Source organism: Montipora capricornis, chromosome 9, assembly GCF_036669925.1.
Source record: "Montipora capricornis isolate CH-2021 chromosome 9, ASM3666992v2, whole genome shotgun sequence".
Taxonomy (NCBI): domain Eukaryota; kingdom Metazoa; phylum Cnidaria; class Anthozoa; order Scleractinia; family Acroporidae; genus Montipora; species Montipora capricornis.
The window spans coordinates 40,485,426-40,505,827 of NC_090891.1; the positions used below are offsets into that span (position 1 = coordinate 40,485,426).

A 20,402-nucleotide genomic window follows, 5' to 3' on the forward strand; every position below is an offset into this window, starting at 1 on the left:
ACTCGTATCAGTTTCGGTTGTAGCTTTGGGAAACATTCAAAACACTTTATTTCAGTGTCTGTTGATTAAGCGCTCTTCAGAAGACCTTACCTAAAGTGACGAAGAAAATTGAGTCAAGGACACTTCTTTTTTCCCGCAGTTTTAATTCATTGTCGCCGACATCCTAACAGTTTTGCTTCAGAAAAAGTACAAAGATTAACATTAATTCCACTACAATTTCATCACTGAATTCACTTCCGTTGATTTGCATAGACTCCAAAAACAACTTTTTTATTGGAGTTTTCCTAAAAGTATTTACTGTTACATTTATATGGTAAGGTGGCTTTCTAGCCGCACCTCTGTAAGTTCATTTACATTGACGTCCGCCAAGTATTGTTACTTAAATTGTCAAACACATTTCCGCGTTCAAAGGAAAAAAAAAAAACTTAAGCATCACGTAGCAAACGACAGCTGCAAACGCTAAGCTTCATTTTTTTTTAATATATAAAGCAACTTATGTAATGTTTTTGAAAAAGAGGCGCGACAAATGTTAGCTTCGGCTTACTGGTCTCAATAACAGCAGGACAGGCTGAATAGCGGAATCCAACTGGTTTTTTCGATAAAATATCCTATCGAGGGCTTTAACAACCCGTGATGAAAAGGTTGTGTTTTCTTTAGTAAAGTGCTTCCTGGAACCTTACGTATCATGAAGAAATTAAATCCCTTGGTTTTCGAAAGGCGAAGTCAGTATACATTTAAGTCAGTTATACAAGATTTTGGACGCAATCAGCACTCGCTCCAAAATTAGTTTTCAGTTTAATCACATATTCAGCTAAAGAATCCGAAGAGATGATATTTTTCGTAGCTTTTCAAAATACATCCAAACATTGCTTAAATGTAAGCCAGGTGTTTCGTATGTCGCAAGTTAGGTGAGCACTGAGTCAGACCTCCGTTAGAACAGGGCGCTTATACATAGGGCGGTGAAACGGGCACTCCGCGCTTGGTCCAATGTGTGATGCGGAGAAGGACTGTCACGAGCGCTCCTTCCGCGCTTCCGGTGCAATTAATGGCTGCCAAAAATATCCACTCGACGAACCGGAAATCAATTTTTCTTTCTCTATTTTTGGGCCACAAGTAGTGTATTATTCAAAGGCCTGTTTGATATTTTTTACCCAAAACTCAATACTATTTTGTCTGTTGGAATATCACTCAAGTATTTTCGTCAAAAGCTGCTTAAATTTGAGTTAAGTAAGACAGTGTCGAATGCAGGTATGTCCCGCTTATCGTGACCAAGCCGTGTTCCGCTGCTTCTTTTAAGAGTACTCCACATTACTCCACTCTAAATTTTACATATGTTTAAGACCGATAGCTTTTACATAACATAGTAAAAAACCAGCTGGATATATTTGGATATAGCAGCGTTTCAGAACTTCAAACTTGCTCACTTAAAAGCGCTCGCGACGAATCCCCCGCCGCAGTCAATTTTACAGACAATAAAAAACTATTTTCAAGATTTCACCCACTTGGGAAAATCAAAAAACAATAAATACGGTTTAATCAGGGCGCTTATATGTTCATCTTGATAATTTAAATAAAATGCGAGTAAAGCTTGCTGTTATAATACTCTGTCCGAAAAGTTTGAAAAGACATGGTTTTGCATGAAAACAACCCCACAGAAAAGACACAAGAATTTATGAATGTCTTCAAAGATAACAGTCCACTGCAGTCAATGACAGATCAACGTGTTGCCAACTTAAACCAAGCATTTAATTACTTCAAAGCCTGAAAACAAGAGCTTCAACAAACATTCCACTGAAGGACAGATGTGTCAGAACACTTCATAACATGGCAAACAATGTTTGATCTCGAGGTAATATATAGGCTAGACTTAAAATGGATCACAGCAAAACCATGCAAAACTGATAAGTTATTGTAAATACCATGTCCTTGCCCTCTCAGGCATAACTATGCAAAAAAGCCATACTATTCCATGGCGGAACTCCTTCATATTTTTGTACCAACTGAGGACAAAGCAATGATTCCAGTTCCTTGTAGAATATCCTCCCCTGAGGAAAAGCAATTTGTAGCCTATCACTATACTGCTACGTTTTAAGACTCCCTATCCTCTCCCAAATCCCATATTGTTTTCTTTGCCTTTGTGCAGTTTGGTAACACAAACAAAATAAACAAACCTGTGGCCGATCAATATGATCACATTTTGTTCCACTGTGTGAACCATAAATAAAATAATTAAAAGAATGAGCCCTGGAACATACCTTAAAAAATAACAATGACTGTATTTATTGTTAGGCTTGACTAGCAACACCGCACAGAGAACTTAAAACATATAGCATAAAAACATGCTGCTCCGTGACAAGTGTACTTGAATTTTATTTTCAATTGCCAGTCCACTGTAAAATAATAATTGTAGTAGTTATTTCACACTCAAGGATCAGAGGCATCTATGTTTGGGGGGTTTGAGGGCTTATTTCAAGTAAAAAAAATGTGAGGCTGATCTAGCCCTTTTACTCAATCAATTAGTACATATCAATACAGTAACTCTCTGTTTTGTATTGTTTTCAAGGTGACATCTAATGAGTACAATTTATTCCAGCACGCGGCAAGGTCCCTTTTTGACTTGTGGCTGTTTCTGCTTAGGTGGCCTCATACACCACAAGCTTTTTTGGAGACACCACCACCAAGCCGGCCACTTCTGCTGCCAGAGGGAACAGCACAGCCACAACACCGGGGACTTCATCCCCTACTTTCTTGAATTTTCTATAACCCGCTGTAATCGTTACCTTCAAACGCATGCGCTCCTAATCTGCATACTCCAGATACTCCATAACATGGAGTCTGTGATGTCCTGTAAAAGTGTTGATCCGGTCGGGGTTCAAACCTGCGACCTCCCGTGTGACAGCACGATGCTCAACCAACTGAGCCACCCGTAAGTGGTGGCTTATATCAACACAGATGAGTTCAAAGCTAAATATGGAAACTTATATGTAATTCTCAAGAAATTTAATCAGGATATTGATTCGTTTTTTCCCTCCCAGCGACAAATGTGTGGAGGTTCACGAAATATGACAGGCTTCACTTACAGTTATAATGTGAATGGTCTTCCTGCCTTTCGATCATCAAGGCTTATCAAGAATAAGCAGACCAATGTAAATGAGGAACAGGAAATTATGTTTCCATCTTGCTCAAGCAAATGAGCATCTTCCAAGAAGAGATCAACATACTGATCTTGATTTAACTTGGACAGTGTATGTTTAATTTAATATGGCTCCTTCTTGGGGCACTAGATGCAAATGGTAACATAATTATTGTTTAACCACTGTTTGCAAGACATTATATTTTGGTGTGATATTGTTTCTTGTCGCTTGTTTCCATTTATTTTATGTCATCTGTATTTCGTACACGAAGTAGAGGTTTTTGCCATACATTCACACTCCCCTCAGAGGGTTTTTTATTCAAATGCTTAACCACTCTGCAAAATTCCAGTCTTATTGAGTTATAGAGCCTATAATCCAAAAAAATACATTTATCACTCTTTGTAAAGGTCATTCAAAAAATGAGGGCGATAGCATTTACAAGTTTGTAATATCTTGGCTCTTATTTCCAGTTTAAATTTCTTTCTTTGGATTATGCAAATTAGAAGATTTGCAATGTCATACTGTGTACACAGTGTACACAGTGAAGGCAGGACTTTTATTTTCAGATAATTAATGGTAATAGGTGACAATATTTAGCTCTATTTTCTATTTTGTTTTGAAAATAGCATCTTACCATTTCTGCTTGTGAGAGCTAACCATAAAAAGGCATACCAAATTCTCTTGACGCTAACTGTACAACTTCATACTAACTAGTAAGCTACGATGGTATGTCATTTAGCCTGAGGTGCACTCAGGTCTGTCTGTGTTGAACAGTAAGTTCTCAATAATGACAACAAAAAACACTTTACCCAAATCCTGTGCCAATAATATCTCTGAACGTAACTGATTTCTAAAGACATAACTAATCATTGCACAACTATTGTACTCACAGTAAGGCACATAATTAGCTCAATTATCATTCAACTACAGAAAATATTGTAGTAATTAGTGGCGGATCTAGACCTTGAGCTAAGGGTGGGAGGTTGCTTGCTCTGCCGGCTTTTCCTCCTGCGGTAGTTTTGAGGTAAATGCAAGCATTGTGATTGGTTCTTTCTTGGTTGGGATTTTGCCATGTCATAATAATTATTGTTTTTGAAAAGCCGCAAATTCAAGAAACAACCATGACCTGAGTACCATATGATAAACTACTTTCTAACCAAGTTTGCCCAAGCCATACTGAGGAATATTGCACCTTGGTCATTTTTGTATGGACCTCGCTGCACTCCATCTTTAGTTCCACAATGTTCAACCAATATTCCCCAGTATGGCTCTCCAGCTCGGTTAGTAAGAGCTTAATATTTCCAAGTTGTTACTTGTATTTTGACTTGCCTTTTAGGTCCTTCAATACACAGCATGAGTCGTAAAAATACTCACCTTTTACTAAATGAGTTCCTTTGCTTTGTTAATGAACAAAATATAAACAAATATAAAAAAAATCATGGCTTATATAAACCTTTTCCATGGAAATGGCTTGTATGGTTAAGTCCTGAACAAGAAAGCACCAATCAAAACACTTGGATTTACCTAAAGACCACAGGTCATAGGACAAAACCAATCAAAAACAGAGGGAAAATGTTTGTTACATTAACATCAGCTGTGTGTCTGGAACATCTGAAGAATTTTTCTCCTCGTTCAAACAAAAAAAGTCGTCTGTGATGTCCTGTAAAAATAATTCTTCCAATCCTTCGAGTGAGTTGCCGACCTCAATACTTGCCGCCATTTTGAAAAGGCTTTTTAGTAGGGCCCAGTCTACTGCATCACACCTTTTTGCTCGGACCCGCTCGTTTCACCGCCCGGTCTCTTTCCGCCCTGGTTAGAACAAAGACTTCCGCTCGTCTAAAAATAACTTTCGTAGACATGACATATCCCAACTTCTGGACCGGGAGCCTCCCTCTCTGGCCCCTCGTTTTCTCTTGACGTGTGAACTACCCCGACGCAAATGCAAACGCAAAGAGCAAGCGCAAAAGCAAGAAATGGAAAATTTTTCATTTTCTCTTGCATTTGCATGTTGCGTCGTACTATGTTTGTAAATTAAATTGTATATATTTTAAACTTTGAATTTAAATTCCGGTTAATTTTAATTTCAACCTAGCTTGATTTTTTCAACCTAGGTTATTATGAACGGTCTAAAAAGGGTTTTCCCTTTTTTGGGGGATGTAATAAAAAAAAAAAATTGGCCCTGGATTTTTAGGGGGGATAAAAAAGTAAATAATAAAAAAAGACACATTGATTAAATTTCTCTTCCATTCTTCCCTTGCCTTCCGTTCTTCTTCCACATACCGCCTCTCCCTTTCTTTCCCTTCTTCTTTACTGTTCTTCATTACTACTATTTCCAAGCCCTCACGATAACTACCATTTCGCACATGCGTAAATGACGTAAAGAATACAGAGTAGGAAAACAATCAAAAACAGAATTTGACACTGCTCGAAAAAGGGAGAAAAGAGATTGCAAAAAAGCTTACAGAGTAGGAAAATGGTCAATAATTTGAAAGAGTGGATGAGCCAGACATTGAAGGAGTGCGGTGTCTGACCCTTGCAAACTGCAGATCGCGGACTGCAGACTAATCCTAAATCACAATCGTTTAAAGCTAACCGTTCTAAAATGGGTGCTTAAAATTAGACTTAAATACTGTTTATCAGCACTATTTGAAATGGGTGCTTAGACTCAAATAATGCTTATCAGCGCTATTTGTAGGCAGTCTGCGGTCTGCGGTCATACACCTGATGGGGAAGAAGACTGAAGTTTGATGTCAGGATTTTGTGGCCCTGAAAATTAATCAAATGGAAAGGGAAACACCCCTTCATCCAAATGAGCTACGTGCTCAAATTGTAGAACTTGAAGGGGGCTGTGCCAAAATAATCACAAAATTTGGATTTATCATCACAAACGGACTCAGCAAAATTAAAAAAATAACTAATATTTTATTTGATAACTAAAAAGAAGTAACACTTACAAGAGCCTACAAAATGGCTCCTTATGAATAGATTATGAAATCCTTTTTCTGACTTTTCAAAGTTTTGTTTTCACTTGCTTTTGTTTATTACGAATTCGAAGTAAGCAAAAGATAGAGCAAATAACTAAGCAAATTAAAAGTCAACAATACATCATGTATGTTTCAGTTCTTTTATTCCTTTGATAATTCAACATTGTTGCCCCCTGCCCTCCCGCCTAAGGAGATTCATCAATGAACAATGTCCTTCTAAAAGCTCTGAGATAGAAAAGTACAATCAGTTATCATGCACAGTATGCCCAACCTCAGCCTTAATGCTAACCATTTAAGGACGGTGCCTACTAATTCAAATGTATGTTTGCCCCGGTTTATGATTATGGAGGAAATGTAGATCTTAACAAGTGTTTTTCAAATTCATAAAGAAAATAGGGGGTAACCATGCATTTTTCAAAGATAATTCATGAATAATATTTGTAAAAAGCTTTAAAATACAAAGCAATGTATGCCGTTTTTTCTCAAATTGAAGCTTAATTATCTCTGAAAAATGCATGATTTCCCCCAATTTTTTTTTCTGGATACCAAGAGTACTTACTAGGATTTACTTTCTCCGGATAGTTTTAAACCGCGCAAAAATATCCCTGAATTAGTAAGCATCACCGATAGGAAACCCGAGTATCTCGAGATACGCAGAACATATGCCCAATAACAATAGTAGGCACCGCCCTTAAAATCAGTGCCTAGACTCAACAACTATTGGGGGTTTGTTTATAAAATACTCGTGAAAATGTTAAGCTACACTAAGTTCATCCACTCACGTCTAGGACCAATTTACTTACCAATATATTACACGTACTTGGCAGGCTAGTAATTGATGGATTTTTGTTGATGGTTCCTACTTTCAATTTCAACCTAGTTTAAAATAAAAATGACCTACAATTGTAGGTTGAAATTAAAATTAACCTGAATTTAAATTTAACTGTAACATATATGATCGACAGGCATTTCTCGTTATGAAGCTTTATTTGTGTTGTTTAAAAGGAATTTCTGGTTAATGTTAAGTTGCATAGCGAGGAGGAGCGAATAACTGGTAAAACTTTACAAAATTCAATAACCTCAATGCCATGGCACGAGCCCTTTAAAATAAATGGTTGCCCTTGCGCAACCTGTAAGACTATAGAGCGTTTTCACACGACGTCACGGCTGCCATGTTGGTGTTCCAAAACAAAGAAATGGTGGCCATGATGGTGTACCAAACGAATCCTCCTCCTTTTATGCAAATACTTCCTTTTGTTTCAGTAATCCAATATGGCTGCTGGTCACGTGAGTGAAAACGCTCTACTCCGGAACAGGAACACCGAATTACTCGATTTAACTTTTCTTCTGGCTTTTATTTCGTTTTTGAAACGAATGGAATAGCGTTAGTATATATTCTATCTATTCTTCTCTTGGTAGCAGATTGAACGAAATAAACGGGTTATAGTTTGTGGGGACTACGCGGAGCACATGTTCTGTTGGCATTATTGTGGTGTCGAATTTTCCGATGGGGTTCTTGTTGCCCGGCATTGCCGCACTCTACGAACGTAACGGAGAAGTTAAACTAGCGAGCACCTAAGGCAACTTAGTGTTGCTAGTCAGACTTGACCCGGAATAGACGAGTTCACGCTCTTGAGTGCATCATGGGTAATCAGGGCAAGATGGAGAGAAATTCAAAGGCTTTCAGTTAAGGAAGTTCAAAACGGTGAAAAGTATTCACGACATGCAATTTTGGGTTTTTCATTTTCCAAAACAAAAGATATGCGCTCAAAGGTACTGCAGAATAAATCTGGAGAGAATGGCTATTGTAGAAATTATTTAATTAAACAAAGTTTCTGCCATACATTTCCTTTACTTCCAAAGGCACAAGATTACAGAGAATGTATGGAGACAAAAAAAAGCAATATTTAGGAATTCCAAAGAACGGATACCAAGTCTAGTTCATCTCAGCTGTGAACGTGAACTTATTTGTTTGGTTTATGAAGGCGAAAGTCTATAAAGTAGAGTCACGTACAGTATACGCTCTGAATTTCCATACAAACCTTTGAATTTCCCGCCATGTTGCCCTGATTACCCATGATGCAAACAAGAACGTGAACTCGTCTATTCAACTTGAGTTGGTTTGGCTTATGGCGTTTAGAGAATGCGGAAAATACATAAGTCTCAAAGCAGAATTCCGGAAAAGGAAAATTGGACATAATACAATTTTTGCCACACCGTACTAAACTATTGGAATTCCTCGACAAGACTTCACTGTTTCTAATCACGCAATGTTAAACACTGTGAAATGATAACGGCTCTCTTTTTTTTAAGACGAAGAACGCTAATACTGAGGTAGAGACATGCAAATAGAAGTTGTATAGTGTCCCATCACTACGTGATATTAATAAGATCCCACTTGAAATGTTCAGTATTTTAGGTTAGTTTTTTGTGACCTTGTCATCCAAATCAAACATCACATCACAATCGTGTTTCCTCGAAAGCAAAACCCACTAGATTTAAAGGCGCTGCAACCACAGCTAGCCCTCTCGGCTGACAAGGACCGGCTTTATCTCGTGTATCGTGAAATTGCCGTAACCCCAAATCCTTTAATCTTCTTGTGATATGGGAGGTCAAAAAAAGGCTCCTTTGTGGATTCAAGATGATTTTCTTGCATTTGAAAAGCGCTTTGAACTCATTTCTAATGCTCTCGTTATACACGCTGTAAATTACCGGGTTGATAGCGCCATTGCAGTACATAAGAAACGCAGCGATTTGCCCATAATGAGAACCAAGTTTGAGATGAGACCCAAAAAAAAGTGAAAGCTGATAGATCGAAAATGGTATGAAAGAGATGTAAAATACGGTCACCAAAATCGCAAGCATTTTCACAGCTTTGATTTTCCTGGCGTGCAGTCGAAGTTGTAAGCTTTTAAGTTGTATTCCGGGTGTTTTTCCGCGCCATATTTTGATCCCAATTGCGGTGTAAAGCACCAATGTTGTGACGAAACCAGCTGCTAGTAGGACCGTTTGCAGCACAAACCAATGAATGACCTTTTGGCTATGGACGTAAAGGTGACATCTCATACTTCCGTCGGGAGATCTTTCAAGATCAGCGAAGCAAGACGAAAGCAGTGGTGAAGAATATATTCCACTTACCAACCACATGCATGCTATCATAACATAAGCGCGTTTCTTTGAAATAAACACTTTCAGTGGGCAAAATGTCCCGCAAAATCTCTCCACCCCAATGGCCAAAATCGTTAGATTTGACGTCAAGATAAGGACCAGAGACGTAAACGAATCAAACTTGCAAAGGAAGGAACCCAGACTGCCTTCGATTTTCCAACTTCCCTTCATCAACAAATAAGTGCAGGCCATGGGTATGTTCTCCACGGCAAATAACAGATCAGACACAGAGAGGTTCACGATGAACAGATAGTGCAATTGCCTTCTAAGGTTTGATCGAATTCTCTTGATGGCCTTGATGACGATCGTGTTGCCGATCAAGGAAAGAAGAATCATCGCATAGTAAGCTAGCACTTGAACGATCGTCCATGTGGTAAGCTCGCTTTTCCCTTTTGCCAGTTGCGTTTGGTGTTGCTCTGGGAACGAACTGTAATTTGCTGGTTGTACCAAGCTAAAATTTGCAGCGCTCCAGTTACTCATGGTTCTGTTCACTTCTGCATTCAGCAACTCAGTTGCATGCAGCTTTTAAACAATGATGTCAGAGTTAGATAACGTCATCCTCAAAAAGTGTCAATCAGCCAAAGACGACGACAAGATGTGATTGTAATTCACCTTCTGTTTAATATAAGCATGAGATAAATACTCGTATCAGTTTCGGTTGTGGCTTTGGGAAACATTCAAAACACTTTATTTCAGTGTCTGTTGATTAAGCGCTCTTCAGCCTTATCAAAAGTGACGACGAAAATTGAGTAAAGGACACTTCTTTTTTCCCGCAGTTTTAATTCATTGTCACCGGCATCCTACATGTTTTGCTCCAGTGAAAGTACAAAGATTAACATTAATTAATTCCACTACTATTTCTGGAAATCAGATTCATCTCTGAATTCACTTACGTAGATTTGCATATACTCAAAAAACCACTTTTTTATTGGAGTTTTCCTAAAAGTATTTACTGTTACATTTATATGGTAAGGTGGCTTTCTAGCCGCACCTCTGTAAGTTCATTTACACTGACTTCCGCCAAGTATTGTTACTTGAATTATCAAACACATCTCCGCGTTCAAAGAAAAAAAAACTTAAGCATCACGTAGCAAACGACAGCTGCGAACGCTAAGCTTCAATTTTTTATATATATATAAAGCAACTTATTTAATGTTTTTGAAAAAGAGGCGCGACAAATGTTAGCTTCGGCTTACTGGTCTCAATAACAGCAGGACAGGCTGAATAGCGGAATCCAACTGGTTTTTTCGATAAAATATCCTATCGAGAGCTTTAACAACCCGTAATGAAAAGGTTGTGTTTTCTTTAGTAAAGTGCTTCCTGGAACCTTACGTATCATGAAGAAATTAAATCCCTTGGTTTTCGAAAGGCGAAGTCAGTATACATTTAAGTCAGTTATACAAGATTTTGGACGCAATCAGCCCTCGCTCCACAATTAGTTTTCAGTTTAATCACATATTCAGCTAAAGAATCCGAAGAGATGATATTTTTCGTAGCTTTTCAAAATACATCCAAACATTGCTTAAATGTAAGCCAGGTGTTTCGTATGTCGCAAGTTAGTTGAGCACTGAGTCAACGTTCATGTCCCCCATGATTACTTTTGTCCGAAGAAACGTTTTTATAGTCTTCCTGTTTTTCGTACTTTTTGTACATAGTCAGATATAGCGTCCTCTGAATTTTGAAACCTTTTCAACTTAGAGATAGAGGGAAAAATGTCGATTGTATGCATTAATCCTACCATTTTTGCGTCTGTCTGGTGTTACTCGAACTATCGCGAGACGGATCCATAAATAGCCTATTATATGAAAATATTACATCATACCAAAAAAATTTAATTAACAACGATGAAGTTTTCATTGAAAAGATTTGTTGTATTATTTGTATGTCTTTCCCTCTGGCAACAGATAAGCTTCGAAGACGTGCTGTGCGTATCAGAGCTATACTGGACCTTTTACGAGCCTTTCACGCGGATTGGTTTATTAAAGGCAGGTAGTCCAGAGAACTTTTAGAGCTCTTGGGCATTTAGGGGCCTGGACACGACCCAGTACTGACGGGATAAGCCGCAAATAGGTAAGTATTTTTATTTTTTTAGCGGAATCAGGGGAATTTGACCTGTTTCACGGAACACGGAAACAGTAATTATTGTGAAAGCAACGGTGACGGGAGTTTATACGTACGTTAAGACATATATGAAGCTACGACAGCGTTAGAATCAAAAGTCCGCAAAGAAGTTGTTTCCGTTGCCAAAGTAAGAGACTATGCAAACGTTGTCGAAATGGAACTCTGACGCCCGAACATCCCTTTGTCATGCATATATCATCGCGAAGAAAGCTAACTAAACTTTGGCGACATAACTTTAAAAGAGACACTCGAAGTCGATCCGGTGGAAATTGGAAACTTTAATTTGTTATCGAGTAGCGTGCACTCATGGACACAACAGCCAGTCAGTCAATTCATTGGTGACTCTCAGGGGCATGGAGCGAAAAAATTCCAAATAAGTGTTTTGTAATCCCCAAGCCCCCGCGAATCTTCCGGTTTGTGAAAACCAACACAAGAACGCGCTGGATGGAAAATATTCAAAGGCAACTCACACTTTCACAAACTTACTAACCCGTTTTTAATCATGACTGCGCAATGATTGCACCACTGCAGATTTTTCAATTGCGCTGCCAAGAAACTTTTCCTCGTTTAAATGACTTTTTGAAGTTATCTCTGCGACTTCCCCTATGTGCGACAGAAACATGTTTGAAAGCAGATGGACTGAACAAACTGTCGCGGAAAAGACACGTATCTTTTCAAAGACCGTCGAAGGGATGGATACTTTGTGACGAATTCGGAAGTTTTCAATGGCAATGCTAGCGGAAAAGAAACTTCGAAATTAACCCAGTTTTGACATCTTAACATACGAGTTTTTTTTTCCAGAAGGCACCATGCCATTTACAAATTGCCGTCAAAAGGTAAAAGAACCGCCTTGTTAAACTTCGTTAATACCCAAGTTTAAGCCTTTTAGCTTTGATAACGAGCCAGTTATTAGCCATCAAAAACTGATTTAATTGTATGGTAGTATAGGCGCTAATATTCCCATACAGTCTTTGAAAAACTTCGAACTTTCAAAGCATCATTGCTCAGAAATTATCGGGTACAACGCGTTCATTGAAATTTCCAAGAGGTAGCTCATTATGCAATGCACTTTCAATATTCAGTACTTTATTCTTGGCTGACTGATTGGAATTTCTGAGGCAACTGAAATGTAAACAAAGATTCCCGTACAGTAAATGTCTTTTCATTATCGTTTACTTGGGTCGTAATGTAGGTTAAGTAGGCTTGTTGTTGTTGTTTCGTTTGATCTTTTTTTCACGTTCTGGTTATGGCCGATAAAGTACAGCCCTTAATTAACAAGAATGCCTCCGTTATCTAAAAAAAAGGCGTTGTGTAAAACACATAGACCGTCCCTTCTCCTCACCCACTTAAGACTTTGTCCACATCTTGTCAAAAGTGTTTCCTGAGTAGAGCTGAAAAAGTCAATGTTTATGTCGACATAAAATAATCTTATATCTGATACGTTTACAAAAAAAGGTAATATTTGTCTTGTCGTGAAGTAACCATCAGCTGGTGTACGTGATACCCTTAGAAAAACTACTGTCCGTACTTAAAAGAAAAGACCACTTTTTACATTGAAAGTGATCCTACGTGACTACTTGAAACTTGCTCAAGATTCCTCGAACGTTTAACGTTGTAGAACCTAAGCTACTCTTTTTTCTCACCTGGCGGATTGCAAAGCTAGAACTTCTTAGAAGCCGTTAGAATAATTTTTTCGTCACTTCTCAGAACGTTAATTTGTCCTGACTCTTCGATTAAGGAATAAAGCCATGCATCACTGTATCACAAAAGAGGGGAAGTATAGTTTCCACACGTACACCATCGAGCCTCTTCGCGTTCGTTTGCAGTTATAGCTTGACGTCATTTGTGTTTGTTCATTTGCGTTTGTGCTTCGTTGTCGAAGTTCACGAGGGTTTTTTTCAGGAAAAGCAAAAGTATTTTTCACTAAGCTCGGTGTATGTACACGTAACGCCGGCTTATAATTAATTCGTCTACACGATCTGAAGACGCTCTTGTGAAACTTTAATTCTTTCGCGATGATCTGCACTCACAGGAGTGATCAATATGTAAAATCCCCTTACTTAATAGTCTTAGCTTTCTTTCTTAAAAGTCACGATTACATGTTTCAATAAGACACAAAAATATATATATTTTGTTGTAAATAAAAAGTGGACTATATTCATAAAATTTTAAGTACATTAACGTTTTAACAGCTTTTTGGCGAATAAACATCCTAAGCTGCGTGACTGGAAGTCCCACTGACTATGTGGCCTAGTGGAAGTCTGGTTCAGCTCTCCGAAAAAACGAAAAATAAATAAATAAATAAACTGATTGCAGAGCAAGAACCGCGCTCGGCCCATGGCCGCGCGGTTAATAAATAAATAAACCGATTGCAGAGCAAGAACCGCGCTCGGCCCATGGCCACGCGGTTAACTAGCCGCAATGCTCGCTAACCATTTTTGGCAAGAACTTTGTTCAAAAATCAACACTTGCCGTTGTGTACTCCCGTTTTGCATAAACGTTGCGGTTTGGTCACTACACCTTTGATACAGATTTGCGGAAAACAGGAAAGAAATATACAAAAATTCACGTTTGCTTAATTATCAAATGCTATTGTCTAGAGGTGTTTTCGTTGACGTCGTTGTCATATTGAGGTCCCTACTAGTTGCCAAAGCTCAAGGGAATGACAATTGCCTACGAAAGATTGTCTATATTTCCGGGGGGGGGGGGACCCTACGTAAATGACCAGAGATGTCAACGACATATTCAAAAACCTAAAAGGTATCCCAAACCGTTGTTTGTGAGCTTAAGATGAAGACGTCGGTGGAGCCCATTCTAAAACAACAAGTAACTGGGAACGAAGGACCGCGTTCAGTGGAAATCTCACATGAAGACACAGGAGGTGACGTTTTTGTAAATGCATTCATGCCTCGTGGTAAAGTGGTTTCTTGGAACAGTGGAATAGCGTACGACGTTTAATCACTTTGTCCACTTTCCAGCCCGTAATTGGCTCCTCGGTGTTTCACTTGGAAGGAATAACGACAAAATATACTATTAAATAAGATGCTTTACCGATTATGAATGCCGTTACTGAGTTTGCCACCTGCCGTGTTGTGAGTTACTTTACACTTTAGACAAGGAGTGGGGCATTTAGTGCGGGAAGTGCAGAAGGTGACCTGTTATCCTCGATTGATGAGAGAACTCCCAGAGTAGACCTTTTTTCCCTTTGAAATAGATGGGTTAATAACGATCCTAACACAGTCTAAAGGTTGAATTTTTGCCTTCTTTCCACCGTTGTGCGCAGTTGAAACGGAAAGTCTCCCTGGCCGAACAATGCCTGCGGCTGCACACTGATGATGTCCATTGATCAAGTTGAATGAAAATGCGACATCTCTAGTCAATCTAATCTCCTATCAACACAATGTCTGTATAGTTATGTAACTTAGATAATTTCCGGGTTTCACATGCATATCCTAACAAGGTTCATAATCATCGGGGGAGGTGGCCTCATCGCTTGGGTTTCATACAAATCATACTCGACCTCATCCACTAAATGCTAACCAATTGTACTGAATAATTACATCTATACTTAAACAACTTACGTTTTGCACTTCTCTCCTCTTGTACAGTCACTGTAGTACTCTCTGGCACCATGTAGTAAATGGGCAGCTTAGCACACATGCAAGCCATCTCATCACTTAGGAATGAACGATCATAAACAGGATCACCCAACGCGTACTCAGTCGTTTCCTTAGGCCCTTCCTGGATGGAACCCTGCTGCGCCTCCTGTGGAAAATAAAAAGGTGTTGTTTCCTTGAAATCGTGCAACGGGAACACCTACAGGTCAAAAGATAGGTGGCCATGTGGTCGAAAATTCAATCCCAATGTGACTTTCGTTCATGGAGGAGACGAAATTTCATCATTCCTTTTTCAAGTTTGGGTGACAAAAATAGGCCGGCACAGGCAATAAATGCCGACATGGTCATATCTGCAAAGTATAAACAAATAAGGGTCACCGGTGTTTTCTTGTGGCAAATTATCCTAACGTGGTACTCACCGACTGAAGGCCTTCGATCAATTTCTTAGGTATGGGTTGCTTATCCGTAGAGTTGCTCAGGAGACAAACTTTACGATCGTTGATCCGATACATAGACATGTTCTGCGTTGGTGGACAACAGAAAAAAGGAATTATAATGAAATGTTTATGATACCTATAATGGTTGTGATAATGAATAAATAATTTTCATAGTCATCACTCTGGTCAAGACTCTTTTCCATTATCATGATTGCCCAAAGTAAGGTTGGAGGCTATAACATATCATGTTAAATGACCTTTCACCAGTATTTTTATATTATTGTTGGCCCACCTTGTTTTTTACGTTAGGCCTCACGTCCAACATTGTAAGTCAGCAATATTGCACCAGTTTCTATGTATTTTATGTATTTTTATGCATTTATTTCTCCCCTTCAGATAAACAATTCATAAATTAATATTTGAAAAGTTACACAAACAGGAGAGGGGCACCTCTAGGTTAACTAATATTGTGCCCCATTTAGCTAGATTACGATTGTGAAAAGTTGATAATCATCATCAAATAAAAGAAACTTAAGATTTAATAACAAAGAAATTGCAATATTAAGTATTTATATATGGAGCCTTATTATACAAAGAAATAGGGTAAAAAAGAAGGAAAATTAATAAAAGTTACACAAGTGAGAAATACAGTTACACCTGATGGGATTTTTCCCTGGATCCATCCAAAAGGACGAATGATTTTTACACCTGATGGGATTTTCCCCTAGATCCATCCAAAAGAACGAATTATTTATACACCTGATGGGATTTTTTCCTGGATCCATCCAAAAGAACGAATGATCTATACACCTGATGGGTTTTTTTTCTGGAACTATTCAGAAGAACGAATGATTATACTCATGCAGTACACCCTGAATCAATAGCAACACAATCTCACTTGGGCCTCCATGTTTTTCTGGGTCAATCTGCCCTTTTTTAGCTTCCTAATCCCCATTTCGTAGTAGTACTTTACTGCATTGGGCATTTTCCCTGTCATGCTGGTTCCCAGATCGACTCCTTCTCATATCTCGTGCCCAGGCCACGTGTGCAGTTTGGGTCACATTTGAATTCTTTTGTCGTAAGCACAGCTGACGTTTGCTGGAGACTTTGCAAATGTTTGGTGAGTAGGGATATTTGTGCCAGCTTTTTCTTCCATGTAAGTAACCAGGTATTCATTTTTCTTTATTTTGAACTATAATTTTGCTTCAGTAATCATGTTATACATCTGATAACTGTGTCCTTGGTTCATGTTATCAGTCCCAGTTTTGCTTGATTGGTTTTGCAGTTTTGGTCGTGTTAGTCTGTCCATGGTTTTGGTGTTGTTTTCTCCTGGTTTTCCGTTTGTTCCTTTCTTTTTCCTTTCTTGACTCGGCACAAGGGGGTCGGGTAGAGGTCCAGCGCTGGACTAGAAACCCCCTTGCTCGGTTGCGCTCTACCCCTGAAGATTCGCAGCCATTTACGAGCCTAATGGTGTCGCAGTCAGCTTTTCTTTCCCTTTGAGTTGTTTAGATTTGCCTCATTTAATACACCTGTGTTTCATTTTGCATGGGATTTCTTTGGGTTTTGGAACTGCCCTTTCCTGTTTTTAAGAACGAAGGGTTTGTGTAGGGATTGTTTCTTATTTATTATTCTTATTTTTTAAGAACGAATAATTTTCATGTTCAAATATTTGTTTATCCCTCTTACTTGATTTAGTTTCTTATACATGTACTATCTGGCTGTTTCTGAAATTAAAGTTTTTATTTTCACACAGAGATTGTTTTGTTTTGCTAACTCCACTGTGAGGTTGAGAGTTTGCTTTGTGAATTTCTCTTCCTCATTTTACAGACTAATTTTTGGTTATGATTTTCCCTCAACTGACCATCCACACACACAGTATTTTCCCCACACTTACCCACTTTACTAGAGATTATTATCTCAGTTAGTGGAGAGGAACCCCTTCTTGTAAGGGGATTCTTGCTTCAGCACCATAATCATGCCACAAAGGTTGCTAGTCTACTGCTGTTTTTGTTTTTTTTACTTTATACAACTAAATAATAAAAAAAGACACATTGATTAAATTCCTCTTCCATCTTTCCCTTGCCTTCCGTTCTTCTTCCACATACCGCCTCTCCCTTTCTTTCCCTTCTTCTTTAATGTTCTTCATTACTACTATTTCCAAGCCCTCACGATAACTACCATTTCGCACTTGCGTAAATGACGTAAAGTGAGACTTCAGCTCATCCACAGTTATATGGCCGAAGATGGAACTTAATGAAGAAGTTAAAGGGTGGCTAAATTTATCTGAAGAAGATTGAAAATGCTCCGAGTCTCCTGTGCAACAAAAGCAAAAATTGTTTGTAAGAGTTGGGCTCTTGATTCTGGAGGACAGATCGTCAAATATTCTTGGGTTTCACCCACGTGATCAACAGCCCGCATGTTTTTGAATGAAAACAAAAAAAAAACGTTTGCATAACAATAGAGTTCAATTCCCGGAGGATTAAGGGTCGGGACACCAACATGGCCGCCGTTTCTTTGTTTGGGGACACCAACATCGCTATCCAAAATACACCAAAAACGAGGCATCATTTCTAGTCGTGATAACAAACCGATTTTCTTTCTCATGCAAACAGATCTAATTGATTTTCGTAAAATAACCTGTAGCTGTTCTAAGGAGCATACAGTGTAACTGATTCTCTTCATGTTGAAAATCATTACTCACAAGTATTCGTGGCTATTTTCTCTCAGATATAAGGAAATATCAGGCCTTGCTAGAACACTAGAACGTCGTTATTCTGGATGGTGCCATTTCGGTTGAAGTTTTCACCATGATATGACAAAGGAAATAATTTGCGAGTAATTCGCCCGCAAACATGCAACTTGGTTCCAAAAGGGCTTGGGGCACTTGTTTCTTCCACGTGGCCATTTCATATACTTGAAGTTTTGCCGTTGTGCAAGAAATTTTGAAGCCTTGACTTTCTCCTCCTCTTCAACCTCCCTTTCATAGAAGTGGTTGGCGATAACGTTGATTTCAGAGTGACCTTAACTCTCGAACCTCACCTTGGTAGGTCAACGATATCAAAGATAGAAAATGCACTCACTTGCGGCAAAGTGGTATCAAATCGGCTGTTGATGTTGTCCTGAAGAGCCACGATATACCTATTCATAAGTGAAGACAGTTCCTGCATGTTGTGTTCTGTGGGTGCCAGACCGCTAGGGTTCAGTGTTCCGTTTGGTGATAGATCATTCTGAAGCTGTTTGGCATGCGTGGCCCTGATTACAGGCGAGAGATGTGAAACATTAACATTTCCCCGCTGAAAATGTTTGCTCAGTTGTGATAAAACCGGCAGAACATCGTGAAGGATGTAAATGGCGCCGATGAATTTCACAATTTTCATTCTTTTCAGTAAACCCTCTGCTGCTGACTCGGTTGGTTCACTCTAGCTCTTCCGGTGTTTGGATAATCGCAAAAAAATCTGCAAAAACAGCCTGCACTGATTTGTCAAGAGATAGCCAACGGGTGCGACAAGCCTTCTTAAGCTTTTTTGCAATCTTTTTTCTCCCTTTCTCGAGCAGTGTCAAATTCTTTGCGCTTTCCTGAACTTTCAGATATGTTGCGGTTCGTTTTGCTAAATCATCGAACAACTTCCATACCTGGTTCAATTTTACCTCACAGTGCGAAATGTAGCCAATAGTTTCTGCTGAATGGACACAAGCAAACGCGAGCTTATGTGCTAAGCAATGAAAAAATAAAACCAAAGGATTCGTCCTTTAAAAGCTTAACCACACCATTTCTAGTTCCAGTCAATACCGCTGCACCGTCAGAAACAAAGCTGCGCATATTCTGTACTTCTAATCCCACTGATTCTAGTTGACTGATCAGTACTCTTGTTCTCTTGTTTTTAAGGTATATTTATAATTGAAAGCGTAGACTTTAAATTAATACAAATCACCTGCTGCGCCTAGGGCAAATGTAAAAAGACACTCTGCGAATAAACCACTCCATGCTTTGCACACATTTCCCCGCTCCACATCTTGTATCACAGCTATAAATTGGTGTTGTTTAAGAAAGAATACGCTATTTTTATCGCTGAGACTATTAAAAGCAGGAAGGCAGTCTAGCACCGAGTGATTCTATTTCATGCTTGTTTATTATGCAACCCTGCAAAGCTGTGGCAAAATAGCTCTCTCTTAAGTGCTGCAGATCTAGGATTAATCATTATAATTTCTTAGATTACATAATACAATTACCGTCAACTTGTCTTTTCTTCGCCGATGGGCCGGCGCAAAAAAATCGCTTATTCTTTTCATTTCGGTGAGATAATGTACAAATGAAAGGTGAGAAAGACTGATTCGGACAGGTGCTTTCTGATCAAAGGTCAGAGTCCGTTGTCAGAGACCTTGTCTGGTCAGTTATTATAGCTAGCAGGGGAGGGGGGAAGGGATGGGGAATGATGAATTATGATTTTATTATACATGTGTATGACAGGAATTATCTCTTTTTTTTTCGATTCTATTCATTACATAACTAAGTGAGTAAAGTAAGGGTCAAGTCTTTCTTTAGTTAATAAATGGGAAAAAAAATCGATTTTCACAATTAAAAAAACAATTATTTCGTGTGTGAACTACCGGACGTTACATGTCGAACAACCGGATGTTGCGTCCGGCGTCCGGCCTGAAACGAAACCCCTGATTAATTTATTATTCAAAGAAAAGAACTTGTCACCAAATCACTGGTGTCGTTATCTTGGAGAAACCGCTGCAAAAAAGCACAACTTATTACAGAACCATTGCCAAAATGCCTTATGTAGTGGTTTTCGTGTATAAATAAATAAAGATTGATTGATTGATTCTCGGAGAAAATAAATCAAAAAGCCACAAATGAGCGGACAAGTCACAGCTTCATCAAATACAGAGTAGGAAAATGGTCAATAATTTGAAAGAGTGGATGAGCCAGACATT

At 38.8% G+C, this 20,402-nt stretch overlaps 1 protein-coding gene and 1 long non-coding RNA gene across 6 annotated transcripts in view; one reads left to right on the plus strand and one right to left on the minus strand.

Annotated features, from left to right (window-relative positions):
- The window catches only part of LOC138015051 (uncharacterized), a 94,086-nt gene that overhangs the window by 25,408 nt on the left and 48,276 nt on the right, over nucleotides 1–20,402 (plus strand). For all 4 annotated transcript variants that reach the window (XR_011125475.1, XR_011125473.1, XR_011125474.1 and 1 more), the window contains exon 2: nucleotides 11,191–11,356. This is a non-coding gene — a long non-coding RNA (uncharacterized lncRNA). The remainder of the gene's footprint in view (nucleotides 1–11,190; nucleotides 11,357–20,402) is intronic.
- On the minus strand, nucleotides 5,778–16,107 carry LOC138015048 (neuropeptide Y receptor type 2-like). 2 transcript variants are annotated; one of them, XM_068861947.1, is made up of 3 exons: nucleotides 15,444–16,107; nucleotides 13,051–15,172; nucleotides 5,778–9,901 (listed from the first exon to the last, which is right to left on the minus strand). In XM_068861947.1, the coding sequence occupies exon 3, from the start codon at nucleotides 9,764–9,766 to the stop codon at nucleotides 8,579–8,581; it is 1,188 nt and encodes a 395-aa protein (XP_068718048.1). In that variant the 5' UTR covers nucleotides 9,767–9,901; nucleotides 13,051–15,172; nucleotides 15,444–16,107; the 3' UTR covers nucleotides 5,778–8,578. The 2 variants fall into 2 exon arrangements, 1 of the variants encoding a protein (XP_068718048.1); XR_011125471.1 differs by lacking the exon at nucleotides 5,778–9,901 and adding an exon at nucleotides 12,515–12,529 and having other exon boundaries at nucleotides 15,444–16,096.

Excerpts from the sequence above, each read along its gene's own strand:
- LOC138015048 (XM_068861947.1), bottom strand. The coding sequence starts at position 9,766 with ATGAGTAACTGGAGCGCTGCAAATTTTAGCTTGGTACAACCAGCAAAT.